This window comes from Phalaenopsis equestris, unplaced genomic scaffold, assembly GCF_001263595.1.
Source record: "Phalaenopsis equestris unplaced genomic scaffold, ASM126359v1 Scaffold000256, whole genome shotgun sequence".
NCBI lineage: Eukaryota > Viridiplantae > Streptophyta > Magnoliopsida > Asparagales > Orchidaceae > Phalaenopsis > Phalaenopsis equestris.
In genome coordinates, this window is record NW_018164698.1 from 1542505 (window position 1) to 1569510 (window position 27006).

A 27006-nucleotide genomic window follows, 5' to 3' on the forward strand; every position below is an offset into this window, starting at 1 on the left:
TATAGCATGCTGTATCATCCAACAGAAAAGCTTTTGTGGTAATGTACTGAAACTAAATCAAGGCTGAAATTATGGAAACTATATAAAGCAAGGTACAGCTTGGAATTGAAATACAATGCTTTCTGGCCAGTATTGTTGACATGTCTCTAAAATAGAAACAATAAATAAAATAAACCAACTAATGGAAAGAAAATATGTAGAATACAAAGAAACTAATACTCGACGCATTTCTTCTGGAAAAAATAAACATGAAATTTCCAATCATATCTGTATGGATTTGTACTCGAATCGGGTTTATACTTACCAACCACATATGGACATAACTTTTGATCCTCCTTTGAATTAAATTTTAAATAATCAATGTTAGTCTTGTCTCATCAAAGTTAGTCCTGTCTCGCTAGTGAATAACATCTCTTTAAAATTCAATTTCGATAGTAAACATAATCTTATCATCTAGAATAGCTCGAGGAATAGTTGTATAAAAGTTTATGATAGAGAATTAAATGTTGATTCACCAGGAATGTGTAAAAAGAGTAGAATCTTTGGAATTTGTTGTAGGCTTAATAATAAGGTTAAGTTTGACTTGTTGAAAGTTGAATTTATACTATTTATTTAATTTTAATTTTTAGGTACTAGTTTCAATGCATTGCAAAATTTTAAATTGTCCCGCATATCTTTCATTCAAACTTTTAAAATGTTTTGGGTGGGTGCCTTTTAGGATTTAGGTTTCATTTGATGTAGCTTTTTCATTACTTTGTTTTTCTTACTATTGAAACATTATTGTCGGCTTCTATTTTCTTGCTCCTTTTTCAAAATTTTTGTGGGAGAAGCAAATTTTTACAAAAAAAAAAAAAAGAAAAAAGAAATAAAAATTGCTATAGTGTGATAATTATAAGAAAGTTGATATCAAATTTTTTTAGGGAAAAACTGTATAAGATTCACATCAACCTTTAAAAAAGGCTTCTTCTTCCATAATTGCTCTTTAACTTTTTTGACAAATAAATATATGTAACTACCCAAAAAAAGTTTTTAGCTGAATTATGATTTTATCACTAGGCTTAAATTTTACTTACCTTTTATTCACACTGGAACAAAAAACTTAAAATTGCTGATTTTTCATGAATATCTATATGAGGATCATGCCTACTTTGTATGCATGTTTGTGCAAATGTGCCAGTCCAGATTTTATAAGTACCTCTGCAAGTTCTATAGGATTTCTATGTTGTCACTTTGCAATAATTTCAAATGGTTTCATTATAGTATATTTGTTAGAAGTCGATACCGCACACGCGAAACTCCAAAAGAGGACGGAAATAGGTCGAACTAAAACAAGGCGGGCACCACTTCTAAGGTTCTAAGATAGTCGCAGGAAGACCCCTAAGGCTAGATCTTAACTCCTACGAGGAATACTAGACCTCACGAAAATTGAGGTCAACAGCAACACAAACGCACAAAACAAATGTCAAGTCGGCGTTTTCAAAACGTGAATAGCACTTTCAAGCTGAGTCAAACGGACACCAAGTCTTGAGGTCTAACTTCTCCATTATATGTGTAGATGTCACATCTTGTTGTTCCCTCCATCGATGATGAGACTACATGTTTTTCTAGAAACCCTAAGATAGGACTAGGGTTATACTAACTTTGATATGAAATGATACCAGAGTTAACCCAAATAATAATAAGCAAACAAATATTATTACTGCAACAGTCAATAAACAGTTACAACCAACACACAAAAATAGAAAATAGCAACGGACACAATATAGGACTTGAACGGATCTAGGGAGGTGGTGGTGATTGTCAGGGACTTATAAAGGTGGCGGCAAGGTGGTAGGTGAACTGGATAGTAGAGGAACAACGGCTAGAGGTGGTCTGAAGCTGCTGGAACAGCTGCAGGGAGGATTCTGGGCAGCTGGCAGCAGGGGGGCGTAAAGGGGGATGGTTCCGGGTGGGTGGGGCAGCAGCAGGGGTGCCGGAGGAATGATTCTGAGCGGCTGGCAGCAAGGAGGCGGCAACGGGAATGGTTGTTACTAGCTGGAATAGGCAAAAAGGATGCATGAGGAAGGATTCTAGGTGACTGGCCTAAGAAGGGACAGTTGGGAGAGCAGGAACTGCAAAAATACAGTAAGGATGTGGCTGTTTGGGCGGCTGTAGCGAGGAATGCGTGGCAGCGAAGCGGAAGGGATGTGGTGGAGCGTGGAAGAATAAACACCACCTCGGGAGAATTCTCATTCTCAACCATAGTGAGAACTCAACCCTCTTGGCACACCCTTCAAGACCCTTTAGAGGATTCTTACAAAAGCCTGTTCACTCCTATCAGACTAGCTGCAAAACATCGCATTGCCCGATCCAACCACTATTGAAGAGAAAACATGTCCACCATAAAAGATGACACGTCATTTGCCCCCCATTTTTCGTCGTACACTCACATCAAAAAGATGAGCATTTATGGTGCCCATGTCCCAAAGGACATGGATCCCATGCACTGATATTTTGAAGAACGTTATCGATGATTGCCCACGATACCACCATTCTGAACCCCATCTCTTTGTGGTGTTCATCTTCGGCCAACGACACATGCTCCCCTTCTCCATAAAATGTAACCTCCCTCTGATTTCAAAGGAAGCAAGGAGAAGCACGAAGGCAATATAGCTTATTATATGTATTGTTGTCTATCTTCTTCAATAATGGATATTGGCCTTTGGTTTAAGGTGCCCTGGATGGAGTCACCCATAAGCCTTTCATGGTGGCTCTAAACCAGAAATGTTCACAGAAAGCCTCATTGTGTTCTCAACAAAGTAGCCATAAAGCGACCATAATCTTGTGGTGTTGGGTACTTGCCGGGTCACTCCAACTCCATTTTGGTATGCTAACTAAGATCACTAGAGTGAATGGAGAGGAGATTGGAGATTCTTCTGCACAAATGCAGAAGAATGACAGCAAATATTCCCTTTTAACGCCTATGAAACTTGCCACTAAGCATTAATAGTCTTATAGTGAAAGTGTTGCTCATGGGAGCTTCACTCATAACGCAATAAAATTAAATTCTAAAACCAATCCCAAAAAAGATTGTGTTATGGGGGAGATATGAACAGTGAAAAAATACAAATATTTTGGCCCGCCAACATCATTTAACCAATCTCCTTTCCTGGCCTTCTAGTTGTCAGACAACATCACCATCCTTGCTTGATTCCTATGTGACTAGCCATCTATAGGATGTGAAACCCTTATCTTCACTTTACACAACAAATAAACCTCACTAAAGATATTTTACAATAAAAAATAAATTGGACAGTGTTCTTAAAGCAATAAACTAAAGTGAAGCTAAGAAATTTAAGAATAAAATCTGATTAAAAAAATTCCAAACATAAAATCCATGAATCAAATCAAGCTAAGTTGGCATGTTAAATTTATATTAGCAGATTAAAAGTAGATCTTCCCACTGCGTCAGTTGAGTTACCCAAGTGCTCATTAAAATGCTCGGCCATTCATTGAAACAACCCAAATGTTCATTGAGATGCTAGCGCATTGTTCTAGAAAAATTAGGTACTTAATAGGATGCTAGTGTATCGCCCATAAACCAGTGCACCCATTGAGACAACCAAGTAGTAGCTAGCAAAATGGCCTACTGAATAGCATAGTGATTGAAACCTCAACATTCCCATCAAGTCACCTTCATAATTGTCGAGGTGACCATGTGCATGTTGAGTCAATAGGTAAGTTTCACGTATTTATTGAATTAATATGGCATACTGTCGAGACCATTGCCATTGTATACATAAAATTATTTATGATGAGCCAAGTTCTCTCCCATGCAAGTTTGGTTACTAGCCAATGCTAGACCTGACTACCCTCACACGAATTTAATCAAATATAAGACATCAAGCTATTTTAATAAAATCATATCCTTTGGGTTTTACTAAAGTTAGGTTTGCAAACATCAATCGTGAAATCAAGAAAAAATCATGAAATGGCAATGGTCTACATCTTAAAAAACGTGAAGCACCCATAACAACAAAACCACTTTATCTATGTAGTGAGGTTGCAAGCCCCACCTAAAGGCCGACTCTAGTGCTCGAGTCATTATTCCCACTCCAAAAAAGCTTTTAAATAAAAGCCATAAACCTCAATATTTGAGAACCATATAAATAGAGTTATAAGGTATTTTTCCTCTGCTCCAAATCATGCCCCTACCAAACAGCAAACATAGATTAACATTCAAACAGACTACATAGCAACCATAAATATGTGTCGTATAAAAAAATTTTGTAAAGCATTTGTATAAGTTCTTCAAGGCCTTTCTAACAAGAATCATTTAAAGCGAAGTCGTACGAGTTTCTCTCCTATGAGGTAATATCACTCGACTCACATTTGGGTTTCCTTCAAGCAGGGGCGGACCCACGTAAGGCTTCTTGTTGTTGTTGGTGTTGTCATAGTTTTATTTAAAATTATTGTCTAGCAAGTGCTCTGTTGGCTCAATCACATGATTTGAAATTACATTGTAGGGATACCCAATGTGGGACTTAACAACCTTGATTTGACAAAAAGCTGTTAAATCATAAACTTAAGCCTCTCAGGTCATCGCTAGCAAATCTAAAGGCAAGAGTCCCTATATATAGACAAACTTCAAATCAAACCAGTATAAAGTCTTATGTGATCAAATCTAAAGAGCCCAAAATTAATTCCAAATTTCTTAGACCTTCGCAAAATTCAGTGTTAAATCCCCAAATTGTCATGAAGTCTCTTAAATTCTAAATTTCATCAAAATATTCTTTACCAAATAGAGACTTAAACCCTGAATTTGGCCAAAAGCAACCTGATCTCACAAATTCCCCGAACTATATCCGCCAAATTGAGACATAAGTCCTCAAACCAAATTCTCAATTCTCAAATTCCTTGATTCCTCTCTATGAAATTAAAACAAATGGTTAAATTGGTTTAAATTTGGCTAAATTTCTGATTCTACAGTCCCTCAGAACATCTTCAACAAATTAAGAGACAAGTCTTCAAATTGGCTCAAGGTTGCTTATATTCATGATCTTAACTCTGATTTTTCCTATTAAATCCAGACAAAAGTCCTCTTCAAGCCAAACAGAGCCATTAAGTCTACAAGATAGCAACTCCAATCTACTCATAATATCTAATAGGAGGCAAATCATGACTAGTAGAGTAGGTTCATAAAATTTAGTAGGAATGATAGAAATGTGGAATTATGATTTGATTGGCTATCCATCCCCAATCACGCCTTAAATATAAAACTAAAATCAGCAACCACTAATCTAGGGCATAATAATATTTTTACCAAGAGTGTGCTCGAGTGTCACACTAAAGTTGTAATTAAACATAAGTATTTGTGCTCATTTGAAACCTCATCTCCTAGTGATCATGTAGAGAGATTCTTTGAGAAAGTGAAATATTCTACCCTCTGAAAACTATATGATGTTTGGCATTAAAACTCCCGGTAACTAAAAACTTTGATATTGTATTTATAATATCTCCAAGTACTCGATATTAGAAACTATCAAGACAATAATTAAACATCATTTTATGAAAAATGTTCTCCTTTGGGATGGGATGATACTTTTTTTCTCTTCACTTTGATATTCTTGAGACTAGGCCACAACATACTTGTAAGCAGTTTAAACTGATACCATTAAAATGTCTCTCATATTAGCTCCTTATGACCGTTATAATTCATCAAGAGAAATTGATGCCTTCCCAAGAGATGTAACAAAATAATCACAACTAAAACAAGCCCTCTGAATGAGGCCCCCATTAACTAGACCATCTTTTGATACCTATGATTCAAAACCTAAAACCATGAGTTTGGAGCTAAAAATCTGCTACTGCATGCCTATTACAAGCAGTAGAGAATACAACAATTCAATCTAGATGTCTTTATCAAGAAGGGGTTAAACATTTATTGTCAAAAAGAAAACATTTGAGAGGGTAACAGTAATTACTAAATAAATAAACAAAATAATAAATGAAAATATATTAATAAACTAATAAACAAAAGGCTCAACATCCTTGCAGTTATAACTTAAAGAGTCTCATCTCCCCATTTCAAACCAAGTGCAACGGAGAGAGAGGGAGACGGAGAAGAGAGTGTGAAAGGCTGAGTGCGAAGAAGAAGAGGAGGATTCAAGTGCTTTTCCTACCTAAGTTTTAGCAACACACGTAAAAGAAGTTGAACGACGCTTGCGTAGCCAAAAGGGAAGGTAAGGCTTTCGTGCAGGAGGAAGGAGCGGCTCATGCTTAGGTTTGACGTCATTCTGTGAGAATGAAGCCCAAGCTCTAGCCGTAGGTGAAGGAGAGGAGGCAAATTATACCTTGGGCTTTGACAAATTGTGTGAGTGTTTGCATAAAGAGGTTTGTCGCCGCTTGTGTAAGGGAAAAAAGGCGAGAGGATCGAATCCAGAGGAAGAGGAGGAAAAAGAGTTTGAAGGAAGAAGGAAGAGACAGCTTAGCGCGCTCCTTCTATGCCAAGGTGTGAAGAAAGAGGAGTCATGCCCCATCAGGGAGTTTAAAGCTCACGAGCATGGGTTTAAAGACAATGTTGGGTACATGGTAAGAATGATATTTAAGTTATCAAACTACGCAAATTTAGTTAATAATAATGTCATGATATTAATATTAAATTTTTATGAATATAAAATAGATATTATAAGTCAAAGGTTTTGGTAGAAGGAGCATGCCGCGTGCGGGCTTCATGCACGGAGGAGAGGAAATGGAAGCTTGCACACGTGGTTAAGACAGCTGAATAATTTTTTAGGTGGAATGGGTTATATCATAATTTAATTAGTGAATTTTTTTATAAATTTAAGTTTATACTTTAATTGTAAATTGTGTGTGCTTTTGAAATCAATATCGAGCTATTAAAGTCTCAAATTGAATGGAGATAAAGATCATTACTTATGCATGAGTGATCTACATAATCGAGGTGAGTGAAGAATTTTATCGGTTATTAAATTGTAAGGAAATTGAAAATATATTAATGGTTAATATTAGGTTTTCTTAAATCAGAAATCAATGACGGAAGAATACTCAAGTAGGAGGAGAAAGAAGAAAGACTAGAATGTAAAGTTTTCGCATATTTAATTAAATATATTAAGTTTTTAATTACTGCCAATAGGTTAAGTGAACAAAGAAGCTTTTAAAGAGGGTTTTGAAGATTAAGATATGTAATTACATTTCTAAATCTCATTAATTTGTTTTATTTCAAAATGTATTTTTGACTGCATGTATGTTCTAGCTCAGTTAAATTTAAATTACAATAAATTACAATAGATTCATCATATTGTTAGCAGGAAAGGGTTGCATGATAGAAAGGTAACATAATATATGCATGAAAGATGTGAATGAAATGCAAAATATGCATGATAGAAAATATATGCATGAAAAATATATATGATATGCAAAATATGCATGATAGAAAATATATGCATGATAAATAGTTGCACATTAGAGTAAATATGTATGTTTGTAGATGAATGAAAATGTCTCGGAAGAATGTATGTTATGAATAATGAAATAGTTTATTTACGAATGTTTGTATGTGCATGTTAAAAGGAGCAGATCACCTTCTAATGATACAGGCAGGGGACATTAGTGTACCCGCACGCATAATTGTTTTACTATCACCCCAAACAATTGTGATGTGATCACTAGCCGTTGTACCGACAGAATAAATCAGTCGGTAATGAGTAGAGATAGCTTACCAACCAAGACAATGTGATGTTTAAATCGCTAACAGCTATACCAATAGTATAATATCGACCAGGGGTTGGTAAGAATCTTTCCACCTCATATTATTTGTGATATTTAGATTATTAACCGCTGTGCCGACGGGATAATATCAGTAAAAGATGTGTTGGGTTATGTTTTAAGGGTGCTCTAAGGCAAATGTGAATGTTAAGAATATAAAATAAAATTGAAGTTAAAGTTATGGCATACTAGAAGTTTAAATTTTTCATTAAATAAATGTTATGAATATATTAGATTATTATATGATTTTCAAGAATGAAAAATGAATGATTAGCATGCATATTGTCTCATTTCTTTGGATTACTATAGTTCAGAAGTGTGATTGTTTTTGAGTTATTTTTTAATAATTCATTATGTTATTTTAAATATATTTTTCAAGTTTAAACTTTTGATTAAGATGAATACTAAAAGAGAAAATATTTACATAAAGTGTGATCAGCAACCTGAAAGGTAACTTTTTATTTGGTTAATTTAATTGAACTTTTTTAGTGGCTCTTTCATTTAATTTGTGGATAATAAATGTTAGTGATAGAAATAAAATAATAAAGAAAAAACTTAATTTTCCACCACTCGTTCGCATTTTAGCTAATTTTAAGCCCCAGGACATAACATGACAGTAAAAAAGTCATTAAATTTGTCGGAAAAAAAGAAGTGTTATTTATGGTGAATGGTATCAATATCTCTTAAGTGGTAGTTTATAAAACAATGTTTATCATTATGTGTTATATAATATAATGTGTAGAAAATTTTATGTGATCTTGCCCCCAAAACAATAATAGAAAAAACATCATTTCGGTACATCCCATGGTCACTACAGAGAAGATGCATCGAGGGAACCTCACAAGGTCGAATTGGAGTGAGAAAATGTATCAAAAAAAAGATTTTCTTGAGAGATCTAGTGATGAAGGTTAGGAAAAAATCAAGTTTGGGGAAGGGTGACATGTTGATTGGTGGATACAATATAAAACCAATAGAAATTTCAATTAAAAATTTGTCAAGGATTTCGTTACATAAAATTGAAGAATTTGCCATGAGAAATTGCAGCCTTCAAATAAAAAAAACAATTAAAATCAACCAGTAACTCCACCTTTCCTCTAGTGTATATTTTGTCTTAAATGTCTAACCCATATTGACCAAGTAATTCAGAACATTTTTATCTTGTATTAAACAAATAATAGTTAGAATGTCTCAACTGCCAATATGTTCCATGGTCTACTAGCATTTAATAAAAAAAATTAAATTTTAATAATAATCTAAAGCCTCAAAAATTCCAACCACTTTCCACGATTGCCATTGATGAGTCCCTAGACAGTATAGCTACATATATAAGCCACATACACCACCTAAAATATTGTTTCTATGCAATAAAAATAATGGTTTATTTCATCATCATTAACCTTATTCCAACTACTTCGGTTTAACTATATCAATCTTCACTATCCATTCATTCTTGTTAAGTAACACTTCAAAATATTAAACCTATTCTTTGCAAATCATTTTGAATAACTTCTATCCATCCTGTCTTAAGTCTACCCCATTCTTCTCCATCAACTAACACCATTTTTACAGCCTATCTAACAAGTGCATATTCTGCATGTAAATCTATATCCAATTATCTTCTAATAAATAGATGTCACTCCAACTCTTCTTCCCAGTTAAATTATTCCTTAATAAAAGGTGTGCATTTGATAGACTAGTAATGAAGAATGTCCGAGAGACAACACACCATGAAGAAAGTACAATCAATTTCTATAACCAAGAGCATAGTGTTTAATGTTTCAAAGACCGTATCAATTCAACAAATAAATGAATAAAAAACAAAAACAAAAAAAAAAAACAGTATTGTTCCGCGTTACTACCGACTGGGAGGCCATCCTGAGCAAACACTTAGCAATTGGCACCACACAAAACCTATTCAGAGAAAAAAAAAATACAGAAACTGAAAACAGGTTTCAAGAAGATAAACCAAAAGACAATACCAAATCATAGATTACAAAAGCCAGAAGGAATAGTCATTGGCTCACATTCCCCTTCCGCCAGCTAAAGCTTCTTCTGCGGGGTCTTTCCACTCATCAAACCTGTAAATATGGAAGAAAACAATCTTACATGTTCTCTACGGACTAGTTTAAAATGTTTTGAGTAAACGAAAGAGTGAGATAGGGTACACCCAGCCGTAGCGTCTGTCGAAAACTAGCCGCTTCTGCTTCTGCCGATCCGATCCAGGCAAGTGTAACCTAGGATCAGATACTCCATCCCCCATCCCGGCCATGTTTCCCGGTCCTTAGCCTGGTTTAGAAGCTATAGGTCTACGGAGGCACCAAAGGAAACGAGGATATTGAGATATAAAGAGGTAGATGCTGACTGCGAGCGCGATGATGAAAGGCGTTGGTATAAGTAGAGAAACCGAGGGAACCGAAACCGCTGGTCATAAAGTCGGCGGAGATATGTAGAGGCGGCTGGGCCTGCAGTCACTGGGCTTTTCTGAAAATTTTCCACGAGAGCAGACGCACAGCTAGTGTAGACTCGACTGTTATAACGGCCCATTTCATAAAATACTAAAATATGATTTTTTTATTGGGGTTATTGAATTCTAAATCGCAGAGCCGTGTAGTGTTATTGAGAGTTATTGTAGAATTATTAAATTTAATACACTTAAATAACCCCAATAACCCTGAGATAATATCAAATTTAATAGATTTGAATTGAATTTGATGTTATTTCGGGGTTATTGGGTATTATTTCGGTGTTATTGGGGTATTAACTCTAATAATACCGCAATAACCCCCTGGTAATCTCTGCAGTTCCACTTCAATAATCTAATGCAATAACTCCACGATAACCCCCAATAGCCTCCGCAGTTTCACTTTAATAACTCGTTGCAATAATCTCAAAGAATCTTCGTGGTTTCACTTCAATAACTCCCATAAAAAAATTTATGTTTTAAATATTTTATGAGATGGGCCCAGTATAGCACACATTACGGTATATTACTAAAGTCCACGTAACGTCTGCTCTCCGTATGGAAAATTTTTTCGAGTAGGATTGGGCTCGAGAGTGTAAACAAGCCCTAGTTCGAGACACTCTTGATTTGAATTTGAGCTTGAGCATGAGCTTGATTAATTTAGCTCAAGTTTAAGTTGACGAGTTCGAGTCGGTTCATTAGCCAACTTGTTTATTCTAAATGAGATAAAATAATATTAATTTAACATAATGTTATAATAAAATCATAAATAAAATTAACAATAAGAAAATAATAATAATAAATCACTTAATATAAAATATGTAATATTATTTTTTAAAAACATTATTAATACTTTAAAAATAATTTCTTCAAATTTAATATATTTTGAGTGTATTTTATATGGATATTTTTTAAACGAGCCGGCTCACGAGCTATGAGTTGAGTCAGGGCTAGCTTGAGCTTGGCTAAGCCTGCTCATCAAGCTCAGTTCATGAGCAACTTATCGAACCGAGCTCGAGTCGACTTAACTCGCTTACACCCCTACTAGGGATAAATTTCAGTCAATTATATTACTCAAAGATTTACAAACACGCCACTCCATTATTATGTATTATATCTAACCCCTACTTTTAAATTTCTATATATTTCCACATTATCTATGCATGAAAATTTATATTTCATTTTTGAAAGATTAAAACAGCCGTGTCTCATGTTAGAAATGTAATGTGCAAATTTTAGTTGTTAGATATATAAATACATAGGAATTGGGTGGGTTGTTTGTAAATGCAGCTATAAATTATTTACATGAATACCACTCAATTGTAACTAGATATCTAACAAGTAAACATTAATACTAACTAAGAATCTGTTTGGGGCAGCTTATGTGTTTCAGGATAAGTTGTTTATCCTGAAACGCGGCCCGCTCGCGTTTAGTGTAAAAACTCAAACACAGTTTCGGATAAGCTGATGATCTTTCATTTCACAACAAAATTACCACCACTTTAATTTTTAAAAATGAAACATACATATGAATTGAGTGGTATGCATTTAAATTTAGATGTTAGATATGTAAATACATACATACCACTTAATTTTTATGTATTTACATACCTAACACTTAAACTTCAATTTTTAGACATATGCAATATTACACATGCATGAAAATGTCTATTTCATTCTTTAAAAGTGGCAAAATTGATTTTTCTTATGTGATATGAAAAATTTGGGTGGTATAACTATATAAAAAAAAAATTTAGGTGTTAGATATGTGAAAACATAAGAATTGAGTGGTATGTATATAAATGTCTTAAAATAAATATTTAGAACATATGGCATTGAATAGATAATAGAATAATAAATGTGATGAAAAAACATGAAAATTTTAACTAAGATAATGTGGTAAACAAATTTATTCATTTATATTTTTCTATCACAACTTTTCCAATATACCAGAAAATATTTCGTCCAATTGTCCTAGATTCCAGGAGAAAATGTTACGTCAAGAGGACGAGCGTGCAGACGACAGTGTAGATCGCACCATGTTGTTGAATGCATGGCATGATGCGTCAACGCTGTCATCCACACATCTGATTTGTCGAACGTAATATTTTCTCCACTTTAAGACATCATTTATGAGAATCACCATCCAGAAACTTTGAACATTCCTTCCCCGTTGTATTCGCCAACTTTTTTGTAATGCGTTTATATCCTTCCTCTATCTTCTCTGAAGCAACTCTTCCAAGTGTCCTTCATTCCGGGCACCATTTATGAGAACCTCTTTTAGGGGTGAGCACTTGGTCTTTTCAGATGAATTGATTTTCAACTTACTCATATTGATTGTAATTAGAATTTCAAATTCAAAATATTGAATTAAATTTTATAAAATTGAACTGACCAAATCAAAATTTAATTGAATTTAAACTATTCAATTAAGAAATAATAAAAATTTAATAGTTTGTTGCAATTTGTTTATGAACAAACCTTATGAATTATAAATTTTAAATATATAATATCAATTTAATTTTATGAATCACTTATTTATTTCAATAAAATATTACATATATAATGTAAATTTAAATCTTTTCAATTTGTTCTATATGAAATTAAAATAGAATAAAAAATTTTAATTAAATTTCAATTTTTCGATTTGTTCCCTTAAATGAAAATAAAAAATGAACAAGTAATCAAAAATGAAATATTAAAGCTTTAAAAAATAAAAATTAAATTGGATTTTTGAAACTGAGCTGAATCAAACAAATTTATTTGATTTAGTTCAATTTTCTAATTTTGATCAAATAATACACACCATTTACTCCTTCAAAATGCTCAAAAATATCATCATCATATTCCACAGCTTTGGTCTTGTGCTTAGGGTCCGTTTGGGGGCGATTTCTTTAACTTCTAGATTTATATGTTGCTTTAATTACTGTGAAATAATTCTTAAGAATAGTGTAAACTTTTTTTAGTGAAGTTGTCGTTGTTTGCACAAAACTCGTACCACGCTTGTGTTGAATACTGCCTTCAAAATGACCCGAGTTGGGAAAGGCATGGACATACACCGCTTTCATGTTCAAAATAATATTATCATTATTATACTTGTAATTTTATTATTTTTTCTTTGCCTTTAGCATTTTTGATACTCACTGTTAAGTGAGTTTTGTATCTGAACTTTTATTCTGTTTTGAAATAAATTTTTACTTCTTAAGTATCAAATTTGTGGTTATCACAATTCTGATTTAGACAGTTTTATTAAACAATGACAGAATGGTCTTTTTTCCAGAAACAGTTGCCCCATAGCTATTTTCACGCAGCTGAAACAAACGGACAATCAGCTTCCCTACAGCAGCTTCTCCGCAGCAGCTTTCTGAGGCAGCGTAGCTGCAGCTGCCCCTAAGACTTTGGTTCTTCTCTTCCTTTTTATTGTGCCTGAGTATTATAAAGCGATGTTTACATACATACCACCCAATTTCTATATATTTACATATCTGAAACCAAAATTTTATATTTTTATATTTATACTACACAAATCTTTCACATCACATAAAAAATTCACCATTTTAACTTTTAAAAAGTTAAATACACATTTTGATGTTTGATTGAGATGTTATGTATGTAAAAGTTGAAGCATAGGCATTAGATACTTGAATACCGACTGAAAATGTCATTCTAGTTTAATGGATTGAAAGGCAACTGTCACTTTTAGCCAATAGAGTAATCGTGTAAAAGCTATCAAGTAAGAGCTGAAATTTCAGCTGATGAACTTAACCGCTAGAATTTTAGCTGCTAATTTATTGCTAAGTTAAGTCGTGTAATATCAAACCCGAGCGCCAAAAAATGCTCATTTTTTTGTCATCTTTTTGTTTTCACTCACGAAGATCTCTTGGTAATGAGTGGCCATGTACCTATGCTCGGCTATAGGGTTGTAAATGAGTCGAGTTTGAGCGAGCTCAGGATTGGCTCGTATTCGGCTCATTCGAAATAGCTCGTGTTCGAAATCGGCTCGTGAACAGTGTGTTCGTGTTCGGCTCAAGTTCGTGTTCGGCTCGAAATTGGCTCCTTAAACTAAAATTGAGAAAAATAGTTGTAAAGTGTGGGATTGGAACCTGGATCAAATATATACAAAAGAAGATACTAATCACATTGTCACATGAGGTGTTATGATTTAAACTTAGACATAAATATATATATAATATTATTATATAAATAATATATGTAATATATTGTTATATAAAAAGTTATATAAATTTTTTTACAAATTGTTATTCGTGTTCGACTCGTTTACATTTCGAGCATAAAAATTTGTTCGTGTTCGGCTCCTTTGGGTTTACCACAGCCGAAGACGAGCTGTTCACGAACAACGAGCCAAATTGACAGCCCTACTCAGCTACGACAAGGAAACAGAATATTCCCATCCTCCTCTCTCCCTTTAGGTCTCTTCCCATCCTTCCTCCCTCCCTCCCTTTAGGGTTCATCGCGCACCCCACCCCCTCCCTCTTGTTTATAGTTAGGGGGTAGGTCTACATACATACCGCTCAATTCTAATGTATTTACATATCTAATGCCTAAAATTGAATTCTCAATGACATGCCATACAATTTCAATTTATATTTTAGAATGCAACCCAATTCATATTTTTCTTTTGGTGTGATATTCAAGGTTTAGCGTGGTGATTGCAAATTTGAAAGTTTAGGTACGAGATGTGCAAATAAATAAGAAAGGTGTGCTATGTATATAAATGTTCCCTTCTTATTAGGGATAGAAACATTTGCATACATGCCACTCAATTGCTATGTATTTATACACTTTTGTGAGTTTGGCTGCTTTAGAATGCAAAAAATTACGTACCCAACATACAATTCTTCGATGTTTACATATCTCGCACCTTTTTTTTTTGTATGTGTGATTAGTGATATGCGTGTAAATATGAAAGTTTAGATGCGAGATATTGAAAGCTCATTTCTTATTTAGGGTTGTGAAAATTTAGATACATACAACTCAATTCCTATATATTTACAATCTTCTGTAATTTATTTCTTTAGGGTTAAGAAATGTACATACCTACCATACAATTTTTCTGTGTTTACATATCTTACACCTCAACTTCCATGTTTACATGCACAAGACTTGGGTGTTCTAAGCCTATGCATGAAAAGTTGCATTTCACTCTTAAAAATGGTTTAGGATTGATAATTTTAGTAGGATATTAAATTTTAGAGTGCTACAAGTATAATGAAAGTTTAGGTACGACATAGGTGTATAGTTTAATTGTGTGCTATATCTATAGTTAATAAGCCAAGATGAGTTTTGGTTAAAGATGGGTCTTAATGTATGTTATACCCATAGCCTCATTTGGCCATCCAAAACTCTCAAATTTTTTTAAACACTCCATAACCAAACTAGAAATATTGTTTGTCATTTCTTGGTGACTTCACTAAAGCCCCAATTTTATTATAGCGTTCTGAACATTTCTAATAAAACCTAGTTTCCATCAAAATCACAAGAAATCTCTAATTATATTCCTCATTTGTGTTACGTGTTATGTGATCAATTGTTACATTCATACTTATGTATGAAACAATCTATTTAACTGTGTTTAATATCTGTACTTAAATCTATAAGGCGCCAATGAATAATAAAAAATTTAAGATTACAGATGACATAAAAAGACTCACGAATGAGTTCTTGAATGATGTTGACAGTTTTGTGCAAGCAACATCATAGCTTCCTACTTACCTTTCAATGATTAAGTTTTGATGCCTCTATAAAAAGCATATAAATCACACCTTATTAACACCAGATAAAGTCATGTTGGATTTGCATCATAGAGGAGTTCAGCCTAAGTATTAGTATTGAACTGCACTTGAAGAGTATGAACTACGTGTTGAATATGATCAGACTAGTGTTTTATCAAGCTTTGCCCTTCTAAGTAAATATGATCTTACTATATTTGAAAAAAAAATGGATTCAATGGGGCTAGTTTTCAATTTGCCAAGCAAGTGTTTGAAATGAGACATCAATAGAAAAGTTAAAATGTTTTATAAATTATTTAGTGTTCCACAATGGCCATTGTAAGAAGGTTGCTGCAAGCAGTTTGAGTTCTCAGTGACTCTTAGAATATTGAGCATTAAATTAGAATTTAATATGTCTATATAATATTTTAACGAGATTGCAGGCTTACTAAAAAAAACAAATTATGTAGGAGATTTAGTGTCATAGGATAAATTAGTATCAGAGTTAGGGTTGATATAAGAGAAGATAGAATATTGCATTAATGACAATATGTTTATTATCAGGATGATTTCTAAATCTTTAAACTCAATACCTTGTCATTAGAAATAAAACACTTGATCACTAGACTAGCAGTATGTTTGAGGCAACAACGCATAAGTAGCATGGAACCATAGCAATTTTGTGTTGTTTGGGGCGTCGTCTGCAATGACATTCTCTATTCTGTCACCAGGAAATTAAGTGTTTGCGGAGCTCTGATATAAATTTTGGTCCGCCTTTTCTCCTCGTGTTTTAATATCTTCTCATCTGCTCTGCTTGTGCTACCTTTCCCTTATTTTTGAATTCTCGCTGCATGATTTCCCTTCTTCATTTGAGTGTGCCTCTTCTAAAGGAATCAAACTTAAAATTTTGTGGTATATTTACTCTTCCAATATTCGAACTTGTTCGGTTTTAAATTCCAATGGCTCAGCTCCCCTCTCCTCCACCTCTTATATTATGCTATTTTCAAGATTTTTTGCTGCATTTCTTTTTTTGATTTTGTTTTAACTTGCGAAAATTATATTTGACTGGTGTTTAGTGAAGAATTTGTGTTCCTTAGGTTGTGGAGTGATCTCTACCTTGAGGGTATAGCTTGTGAAGAATGTGTTTTACGGGTGTTTATGTGGTTTAATTAGGTTTTTGATGCATTATAAGTTTTGGTTTTCATTTTTATACCAAGGGGGTTTTTTAATAGTCAGGATGAGAAGTTAACTATGGGAGGAGATTCTGTAAGTGTCCCATAAATAGAATACTTGACGATTGTAAATGTTTTAGATGGGTCAATGATAGTCAGGAATCCCCTATAGATAGTAATTTTGTCTGAAAAGAAGTTTTGGAAAAAAATTCTCAAGAAGACTTGATAGTTTGGACATGAAAGACAATGTTATAATATTATTGCTTGTTATTATTACAATTTTGTTAATAGATACATACATACATATATATATATATATATATATATATAATCATTTTTCTCAGAACAGTTGCAATACAAAAGATCAATCAAGCAGACACATAGCTTCACCAACAGTTGCTTTCTAACAACAACTTATCCTAAAAACAGTTTCACTACTGCTCATTCAATAAGTTGCAGCTGCCCCAAATACACTATACAAGTTTATTTAAAATTTCTAGCAAGGGTCTTTTTCCTACCATACATAAAATTCAATACCATAAAATTGAGGCAAGCAATCTAAAAGACAGGCAACTTAGAAGTACTACATCTTTGTTTCGCACATGAAGGCTCTAGGAAATTAAAAGAGCATAGCGAAGTAAGAAATAGGTAGAGATATTTTTTAAATGTAAATCATATAAAATTCCAATAGTTTGTCAATTAGACAACACGAAAGCAATACCAAATTCCTGTGCATTAAATTACAAATTTTATCATTTAATTATTTAAGACCAGAAAAAATATCTTCTCCCAATTTAGCTTGAAATTAAATAAAAAAGAGGCATTTACATACCAAATGAGTATCGTGTAACTATATATCTCTATCTCGGCTCGTCTGTCAAAATGTGAGTTCGAGCTTGGCTTATAGTGGCAGCAGCTGGCTTGCAAGCTTGAACTAAACACTTATTTATTATTATTATTTTTTATGATAGCTCATCGTACAAGGTGTTGGTTGTTGAAAAAGGAAAATGATGCATCGACAGCTCACCGGAAAATACATCAAAATGACTAATGGTAAGCTAATCGAGCCCGCTCACGTGCCAACTAACTCATGCTCGTGGCTCAACAAGCACGGCTTGTGAGCTCATTAACGAGCCGACCTCGAGTTGGCTCGGCTCATCTAAACCCCTAACTCTTATTTACATATAAATATATAAATTTTCACAAATATGAGGGTATGAAATTTTTTTAACGGGATAAATAAATAAATATTGTGGGCGAAAGAGCATAAAAATTGGAAGTTTATAATAATAAATATCAAATAACGTAAACATTATAATAGTGATATTATATATAAATAAAATTTAATTTGAGGATTTGTTACGTGCCCCTAAAATCCACCTTTCATGGAGGTGACATATTAGCCCATACCTTGAGCCTTACAATTGCTTGAATTGGATAATTCCTTTTGCTTTTGAAATAGTACTTGTCTTTAAAGAATAGATATGTGCGCTCAATTTTTCAACATTAGGGTGATAATGGATGCGAAAAAAGTCTTTGGGGGCCATTATTGTTTTGCTCGACACAATCGAAAGTCTATGGGGACTTGGAAGTTACTGAAAATTTTATCCCTTTGAGCTCATCTATTTCCCCCCTTTGCTTTGAAGAAGGGAGAAGAAGATAAAGTAAATTAATTATTGTCATGACTATTATGTGCAAAAAGAAATTCATGCAAAACATTTGAAAATATAAATCATTTACTTCGATTTTATCATGTTGTCAAACGATTTTTGACTTCGTTGAAAAGTGCATCTTCAGGAGATGAATCTAAAGAGCATAAAATTGTCACGTTCTGACAACTTTATTACACTTAAATGCTTACAAAATAATATATGATCAAGAATGAGCAACATGAACCACTCAATAGATTTTGATTTTGTAGTTGAATGGACTAGAATTTTCCAATCAATAAACAAATTAATAATGCACACTTCACATATTTAGAAATGCTTTGATGAATTCAACAAGAAAATATTGTGTAAGATAATACAGAGCCATATATATCAATCCCTTATACTTACAAATGCTACTATGTTTTGTGATCACTAATGTCAATAGCATTGAAGCTTGTTGTTTTCGACATGATATTCTCAACTATAATGTTGATACTCATTATCTCTATCAATACTTGTGTCTTCATTTTTTATCGATGGTCTCAACTTTTACAAGATGAATGAATGATCAAACCACAAACAATCAACTGTTAATAATATCTTCAATTCCTCTAGGACCCTCCTACATCCATCATGATATTTATCTTCAACAATAAATATTTACTATATTATACCAATGCTTTCTTCAACTGCGAATAAAGCTATTATTTATAGCTTATTGAAGATCACAGATGAAGACATACCGTGAGATAACAGGGATGAAGACCCTGTTAAGAGATGAAGCAACACACGATAAATTAGGGGAAATGCATAATTCTAGTTAGTGAACAATAATTGGATACATATGCTATATATAGGTTATAAGAGAAGCTAATAGAGGTGTTATCATAGTCAATATACAATAATTCAGTTATATGGAGAATATTGTTAGTGGTGAGGTGTCTAGTACTTATGGGCACTTACATTAAATAATCATTTAAGTTGATCCAAATCTCATAAAATTTCATATCCTTGATTTTTTACATAAAAAAATTTCACATTTCACATGAGCTACTTCTAAAAATGTCTTATTTGTATATGAGAGATTTTTATACAATATATAGTCAACAAACTTTAACTCTACTATCAAGAATGTAATACAATATACAACAAAAATTAGATGTGAATAAAATTTTATGTTACCATAAATAAAGAATTTTAATTACACTTCCTTTAAAAAATATTTGATATTTTTTAAATAATTTCATAAATGTTTCATTTTTTTATTCATTTTTATAAGAAGAGTTAGCTTCCGTATATCAAGTAAGAAAAAGAGTCTCTAACAAAAAAGGGGCGCCAACAACAGTATTTGGGAAAATATCAGTATTCTAACTAGAGGATCGTTATGTATTGGTAGGTAAGTATATACATTTTTCCACACAAATTTATTACATTTAGGCCTGGTTGTTTAGGCCTTAGAGGGTACAAGAGTAGTTACATGATTTTGACTATTTCTATAGAATGAATTGGTTACTTGCTGAGCTGTGGTGGAGATCAGAGATAAGAAGATGAGGATGAAGGAAACGGTAGAGAGAAATGAGGAGAATCGAAGAGAGTTAGGGCTTCCGCACGAGACTAGCGCAGAGGAGACAATTGAAGGCAGAAGGGCAATAGGAGGAAAGCGCATTCGCTATACGCGGGATGCAGCCCCTATACCGCATCCAGGATTAATAGGAAACCAACCAACACAAATAAACTGCACCCAAACTCAAGCCAAAATCTTTTGTTGATGCTGCGATTCACATGTGCTGGTGATCCTTCTAATGTCCGCAAGTACATCTGTTAAACTAAGTACATGCATGCAGACTGATGTGATTGTCAAATCACACAAGCAACTACAACGCTTGAGAATGAGAAACTAAATGCAACACAAGACGTAAGATGATTATACATAAACGACATGGCAGCTTGTTTTCTTAATTTCACAAGATCTTATACGGTAAAGGATAATAATGTATAGTTTGTTTAACCAACGCACCCTTGTAAATAAGAAAATTATTGCTTTTAAGCTTGACGAAATGCTGTGGAGATCAAACAAAAATATTAAGGAATATTCAAATGCATATTATATAATTCTTTATGTTTATATATAAATATATCGATCACTTAACTCTACTTTGATATTTATCTATATAATATTTTAATGTCCCAATCACATTAATATGTATGCATAAAAAAATATATTTCATTTTAAAAGCTTAGTAATAAGAAGGACATGAAGATATTACATATTGTATTTACACTTTTTAGTAATAGATGCTGAAATTTATTGTCACTATAATAAAGCTATGGAGAGCTAGATGGTGATCTTTGGTGAGGGTTAATGGATGAAAAAAATAGTCTTTTAGAAATAATACTACCTAGAGTTTAATGAAGCTTCCTTTGGAAAGGAAAGCCACTCGGCACAATTAGGTTTATGAAAAGAAAGAAGGATCACATGAAGTTGATGTATAATATAAGGCAATGTTAGTGGCAAATGGCTTTGCCTAAGGAAAAAGGATTGACTATGATGAGATGTTCTATCAAATGATAAATTATTTATTGATATGTGTTCTCTTAGCACTTTTATCACAATGCAGATCGATTTTGAAGTAGCTTGATATGAAGACTGCATGAATATTTGTAAGTGGAGATCTATATATTGCAGTCGCTTGGATACGAAGCCTTAAAAGACCTGGTTTGCATATTAGAGAAGACTTTATATGGGTTGAAGTAGTCACCACAGTAGCGGTATAAGAAGTTTGATCAGTTCATGATGGGATAGAGGTACATGAGGAGCTAGTATGATTATTGAGCATATTTTAAGAAGTTAGTCAACGGTGAGTTCATCCACATGCTTGTAAATGATGATGAAAAGTTGGTTTCATCTACTAGTTAGATTAAGATTGATAGGATGAAGAAGTAATTATATAAATATTTTTAGAGGGAGTTAGGTGTAACTCATAGAATTCTTCACATGATTCTTAAGGACAAAGCAGGTGGAAATGTTAGGCTTTTGCAAGGAGCATATATATGTTTGAATGGTGACAAAAAGTTCTAAGGTTGATGACTCGAGCAAGGCATTGAGTCTACCTATTATATTTCACTTTTAGTTGAGTTCATATTAGTGTTTTAATGATAATCAAGAGAGCAAAGGAAAATGATCAATTTCTTATGCTAGTGTAGTGGGCAGTCAAATATATGTCATGGTTTGTATTATAACAATCATTACACCAAGTGGTTTGTATTGTGATTAGCTTCATGCATAATCTCAGATAGAGTAATTGACAAGTTGTGAATAATATTCTTAGGTGTTTGAAGGGTACATTTGATGTTGATTTAATATTTGAGAGTCTTTCATTTATTATTCATTTGTGTGTGTGATACACTGATTATGACTATGTGAGTGATATGGATGGGCGCATGGACTATATGATTGACTATTTATTCACATTTGTTGGAGGTTCAATTAGTTAGAGATCATTTCTTCAGTTTGCTATTATTTTGTCTACTATAAAGGCTAAGTACATGATAGTGACAGAGGGGATGAAGGAAGTGATGTGGATGGATTATTGGATGACTTCGAAAATTGAGCGGGAGTCTCTAATAGTGTTTTGTGATATCAGAGTGGGATATTCTTGGCCATGAATTCAATTCATTATACTCATATCAAACACATTGATTTGATGTATCACTTTATTCGAGACTTGATTGATGACAATGACATTTCGTTGAAGAAGATAGATACAAAGGAGAATCCAACAAACATACTCACAAATTAGGTACCACAAGAGCATAAGTTCACCCAATTTATGAGTTTTGTGAACATCCAAGCTCATGATTTATTAACCATTTAGGCATTTTGAAGAACTAAGTGAGGCTTTATCCCTTTGGGAGGGGGGTACAGACATAGACAACCATTTTGTTGCAGTCATTTTGATGTTGGAGCTCATTTAGTCATCGGTAACTTATCTGAATGTGAGAGATAAGGTGAAGATTGTTGTATTGGAGGCTTTGTTTGTATATGGAGTAAATTGGTCGCCTTAGATTTTTATTAGTGTGCCTTAATCATCTCTTATATTTAGAAGGGATTATGCTTGATTTTAATGTGTGTAGTTGTAACTCTATTTCAACCATTTTATTTCTCCTCACTTGCTGATAGTGGAATAACCACTCCGCATGGAAGTAGGAGAACTTGCACCAAACGACATAAATCACACTATGTTTGCGCGTTTATATGTTGTGTGTAGGCTGTCAAAAAAGTTCGTTGTTCGCGAATAACACATGTTCAACTCGGTAAGTAGCTCTTGTTCGATCTGTTCTTTACACAAGAGAGTCAAACATGAACAAATTTTTTTAACTTGATTTATAAACGAGCTGAACACAAACATGCTCGATCGTGTTGACTCTTTTTAGCTCAAAATAAATAAATATTATATAATACTTAAATTAATGATAAATTTGATATAAATATAAAAAATATGATTCAGTTTATAAATGTAAATATATAAAAATTGGGTGGTATGCATGTAAATATTTCCTCTCATATTATAAAAAAAACAAATATTAAGACGATAGATACATAAATCCATGTAAATGAATCAAAAAGTTTGCCCAAAATTCGGCTCCGCCCACTGCTGCAGCCTTTTTGGGTGTGACTTATGTAAATACATAGGAATGGTCTCACCTAGTGGAAAATTTTTTCCATCAAAACACAACTCAAATTTTGCATCCGAACTCTAGTGGTCATGCGCCACGTGACAAGTGAGTCCACTCCTTAAGTATTACATTAGGGCCTACTTGCCATGAGACTCCAGAATAAGCGCTCCACCTAGGGAGCCTCGCCTGCTTTGCACAACTTACGCCGATACCTCCTCTTTGTTTTGTCCCACATCAAAAGATTGGAGAAAATTCTATGAAGAAACCACTATAAATCTAAAAAATGATAGGGGAAAATCAATAAATTTCAACTTTGCTCCCTAAGCAATTATATATATATTAATAAATAATAATTTTTAAAATTTAATTCGAACTTGAGTCGATTACAAAACTACATATAAATTACACCAGTTCCAAAAAATACTTAAAACAAATAACCCTAAGGGCTTACACAACATATACATACTATAGCTAAGAATTGCATGCAATTATTAGACGACACAAAAGAACAATCCTTATACGGCCAAACATAGGGATCCTTACACGTCCACGCATTACTCCACTGGCACGAACACCAAAAGATACATATCTGTTAAATAAGTACAAGCGTGAATGCACGATGACCCAATTATCAAGTCATACAAGCAACTCCAACACATAACTAAGAATGAAAACCTTCGATCGATAAAGCATATTTTCTTAAGAAAAACAAACCTTCGATAGATAAAGCATGTTCTAAATATGTCATCTTTATCTGTTCAGTTTCAGAAGCTCCATTTTCTGATGAACTCAAACTAAAGCAATACCAGATTAAATTGTGATGTCAAAACATGGGAAAAGCTTTAATGATCCTTATGCTTCAATCTCTCGTAAACTAATCCACAACACACCCCGCCCCCTCTCTTTATATGTATATATATTCAATTATCCATCTATCCATCTGTTTATGTCTATATTTTTCATGAGACTCAAAAACACCAAACAAATCTCCAACTTTCTACTCTCCCGGCTTCTCTTATAATGCTTCCCAGAGTTATTATTCTTCTGTTTTCTCTTCTGATGCCGTTATTACCAACGTTTCATAACGCTGAAACCAAACCTAAAGGTTTGAGTTTGTCAAATGAAAGCCTCCTCTTTTTATGTCTCATCCGGTTTATTAAACATCTCCCTTTTGCTTGACACAGAAGGGTTAGCAAAGAGGAGTTTTGATCAAGTTGGAAGCTCTCCGGCTAACGATATAGTTATTAACGTTAGTGATTATGGTGCAACAGGCGGTGGAGCTGACGCTACTTTGGTATGTTGATATGTACCCAATTAATTAATTGTATGTATATGATCGTATATATATATAGTTTTCATTGCATAATTTTTATATGTTTAGGCATTTGAGAAGGCATGGAAAGCAGCATGCTCTGCCACCGGCCCTGCTACTTTAGTGGTGTCAAATAAGACGACGTATCTGCTTAAAGCTATAGTTTTTTCTGGCCCATGCAAATCAAAAGTTTATTTACAGGTGAGAAGGATTCCGTCGATAGTATATAAGTAATTCAGTGATTGTATTTTGGATAAATATTCACGATAGAATATTATGTATGGATCTGAGTTTTTTGTACTACATGAGTATATATTATATAATATTATTGTATAAAGAGTTCGCATCCATAGACTCCCTACCAAATACTTTTACAATATTTACAGATTTTACATAAAACTAAAAAAGTTCCTATGTGCAATTAAAGAGAATAAAATAAATAAATAAATAAAAAGTGATAGCTGAAGTCCGACTATTATTTTGTGTAATTGGAGAAAATATTAGATGCGTTGCAGGCAATTGTGGCAAGCTAATAGAATGAGAGAAAGAAGAGGGAGAGGATGGTGTCCCTCCACTCGCTCTTTCTATTTCATGTAGTGTATTGTGCAACTAATATTTTCTCGTGTAATTGTGTGTGTGTGCTCGCGCGCAAATAAGTTGGTTGGGTATCTGCTTGTCAGTTGTAAGTCCCTCTGGTGTGAGGTCTGATTCCCCCCGAGTGTAGGGTGTAGTACTCGAATTTTTAGGCGCATGAGGGGTGATCGGGGCTCGTATAATAGCCTCCAACCATTTCTTTTTATATATATATATACACACATACACACACTATATATATATATATATCATAAATTTCAGATAGAAGGAACGATAGAAGCTTCATCGAACGCAGCGGATTGGAGCAGCGAGAATAGAATGATGTGGATGCTCTTCAGCCATGTAGATAATCTGATAGTGGGAGGCGGCGGCACTATCAACGGTAATGGTCAGGTTTGGTGGCCAAAGTCTTGCAAAATAGATAAATCTCAAGTAAGCTCTAATTAATTCTTTAATATCTTAATAAATTTGCATTAATTATTTCTCAATGTTTTTGTCTTGACAAATTTTAGTAATTAAGAATGACCCAGGCTTATTCTGTATTTTGATTTGTAATTTAGTTATAGATTGTCAACACTAAAACTTTAAATTTTGGTTCATTTCACCTAATTTCTATTTATCTACATATGTAACTCCAAAAGTTTAATTTCTACATTTATATCACTCAAAAATTTCATATTACATAAGAAAATATCATCATTTTTTATTTTTAAAAACTAAAATACATATTTTTATGTATGGTTAAGGTGGCATGTGGATGCAACGATTGAAGTTATGACTGATGCATATGATAAAAGTGTTTATCATTAAAAAAAAAGCCTTTTTGGCTATCTTTCAATGAGGAAAAATGTTTTCATTGCCCATAACATCAACAATTTTTCAGCATATCTTAAAATGAGTATTTTCTTATTAAATAAAACAAGACTTAACATTAATTTCAAATATAGATGATACATGCATGTCACTTACATGTCTAAGTTTTACCTTAAATAGTATTTATCAAATTCTATAAATTCAAATTTATCAAATTCCTGTGGGCCGAAGATTTTGCAAGTAATGGCGGAATAAATCCTCCTCACAATTGGATTTATGAAATTCATATTTATGTCTTAAAAATGACGGAATGTGAGAAGTAAAAGACGAAACAAGAAAAAAATAGATTTAATTATTATTATTATTTTTTTGGCTTGAATTAAGTTGAATTCATGGCTAAATCCAATTGATAGTATGCTACCAAACACCGCCTGAACCAATCTTTTTGTTTATTATTTAGAAGCCTTTTGTTTTAAGCATTAATAAGATATATTATTAACCGCCATTTTAGAGTTGAATCGGTGCTAATCACAGGATTAGTGCACAACAATGTTTTCATTTATAAAGCCACTGCTCAGAAGAATCCTAACCTATGCTAAAATAAAAATTTTCAGCCTTCTAAATATCATCTTTACAAGAACTTAAATATCAATGACTTACATGATTTACTTGATTTTGATATTTCAGCCATGCACGGTTGCTCCTACGGTATGTTCTTAGTCAAATATATGAATATTTATTTATTTCATCTTCATTAAAATCTATAAAATTTCTTAAAAATCTAAACTTAATTTTATATATATATATATATATATATATATATAACTAT

The 27006-nt window shown here is 33.1% G+C and overlaps 2 protein-coding genes across 4 annotated transcripts in view; one reads left to right on the forward strand and one right to left on the reverse strand.

Annotated features, from left to right (window-relative positions):
* Nucleotides 1-10241, reverse strand: part of LOC110024439 — a 36997-nt gene extending 26756 nt beyond the window's left edge. For all 3 annotated transcript variants that reach the window (XM_020724405.1, XM_020724407.1, XM_020724406.1), the window contains exons 1-3: nt 9933-10241; nt 9792-9845; nt 9627-9678 (exon numbers count right to left, since the gene is read on the reverse strand). In XM_020724405.1, the coding sequence (XP_020580064.1) occupies nt 9627-9678; nt 9792-9845; nt 9933-10036 (210 nt within the window). In that variant the 5' untranslated portion in view covers nt 10037-10241. The remainder of the gene's footprint in view (nt 1-9626; nt 9679-9791; nt 9846-9932) is intronic.
* Nucleotides 10242-24505: 14264 nt separating this feature from the next.
* The window catches only part of LOC110024411 (polygalacturonase-like), an 8345-nt gene continuing 5844 nt past the window's right edge, over nt 24506-27006 (forward strand). The window contains exons 1-5 of the mRNA XM_020724362.1: nt 24506-24563; nt 24643-24752; nt 24840-24971; nt 25626-25796; nt 26865-26885. Coding sequence (XP_020580021.1) covers nt 24518-24563; nt 24643-24752; nt 24840-24971; nt 25626-25796; nt 26865-26885 — 480 coding nt within the window. The 5' untranslated portion in view covers nt 24506-24517. The remainder of the gene's footprint in view (nt 24564-24642; nt 24753-24839; nt 24972-25625; nt 25797-26864; nt 26886-27006) is intronic.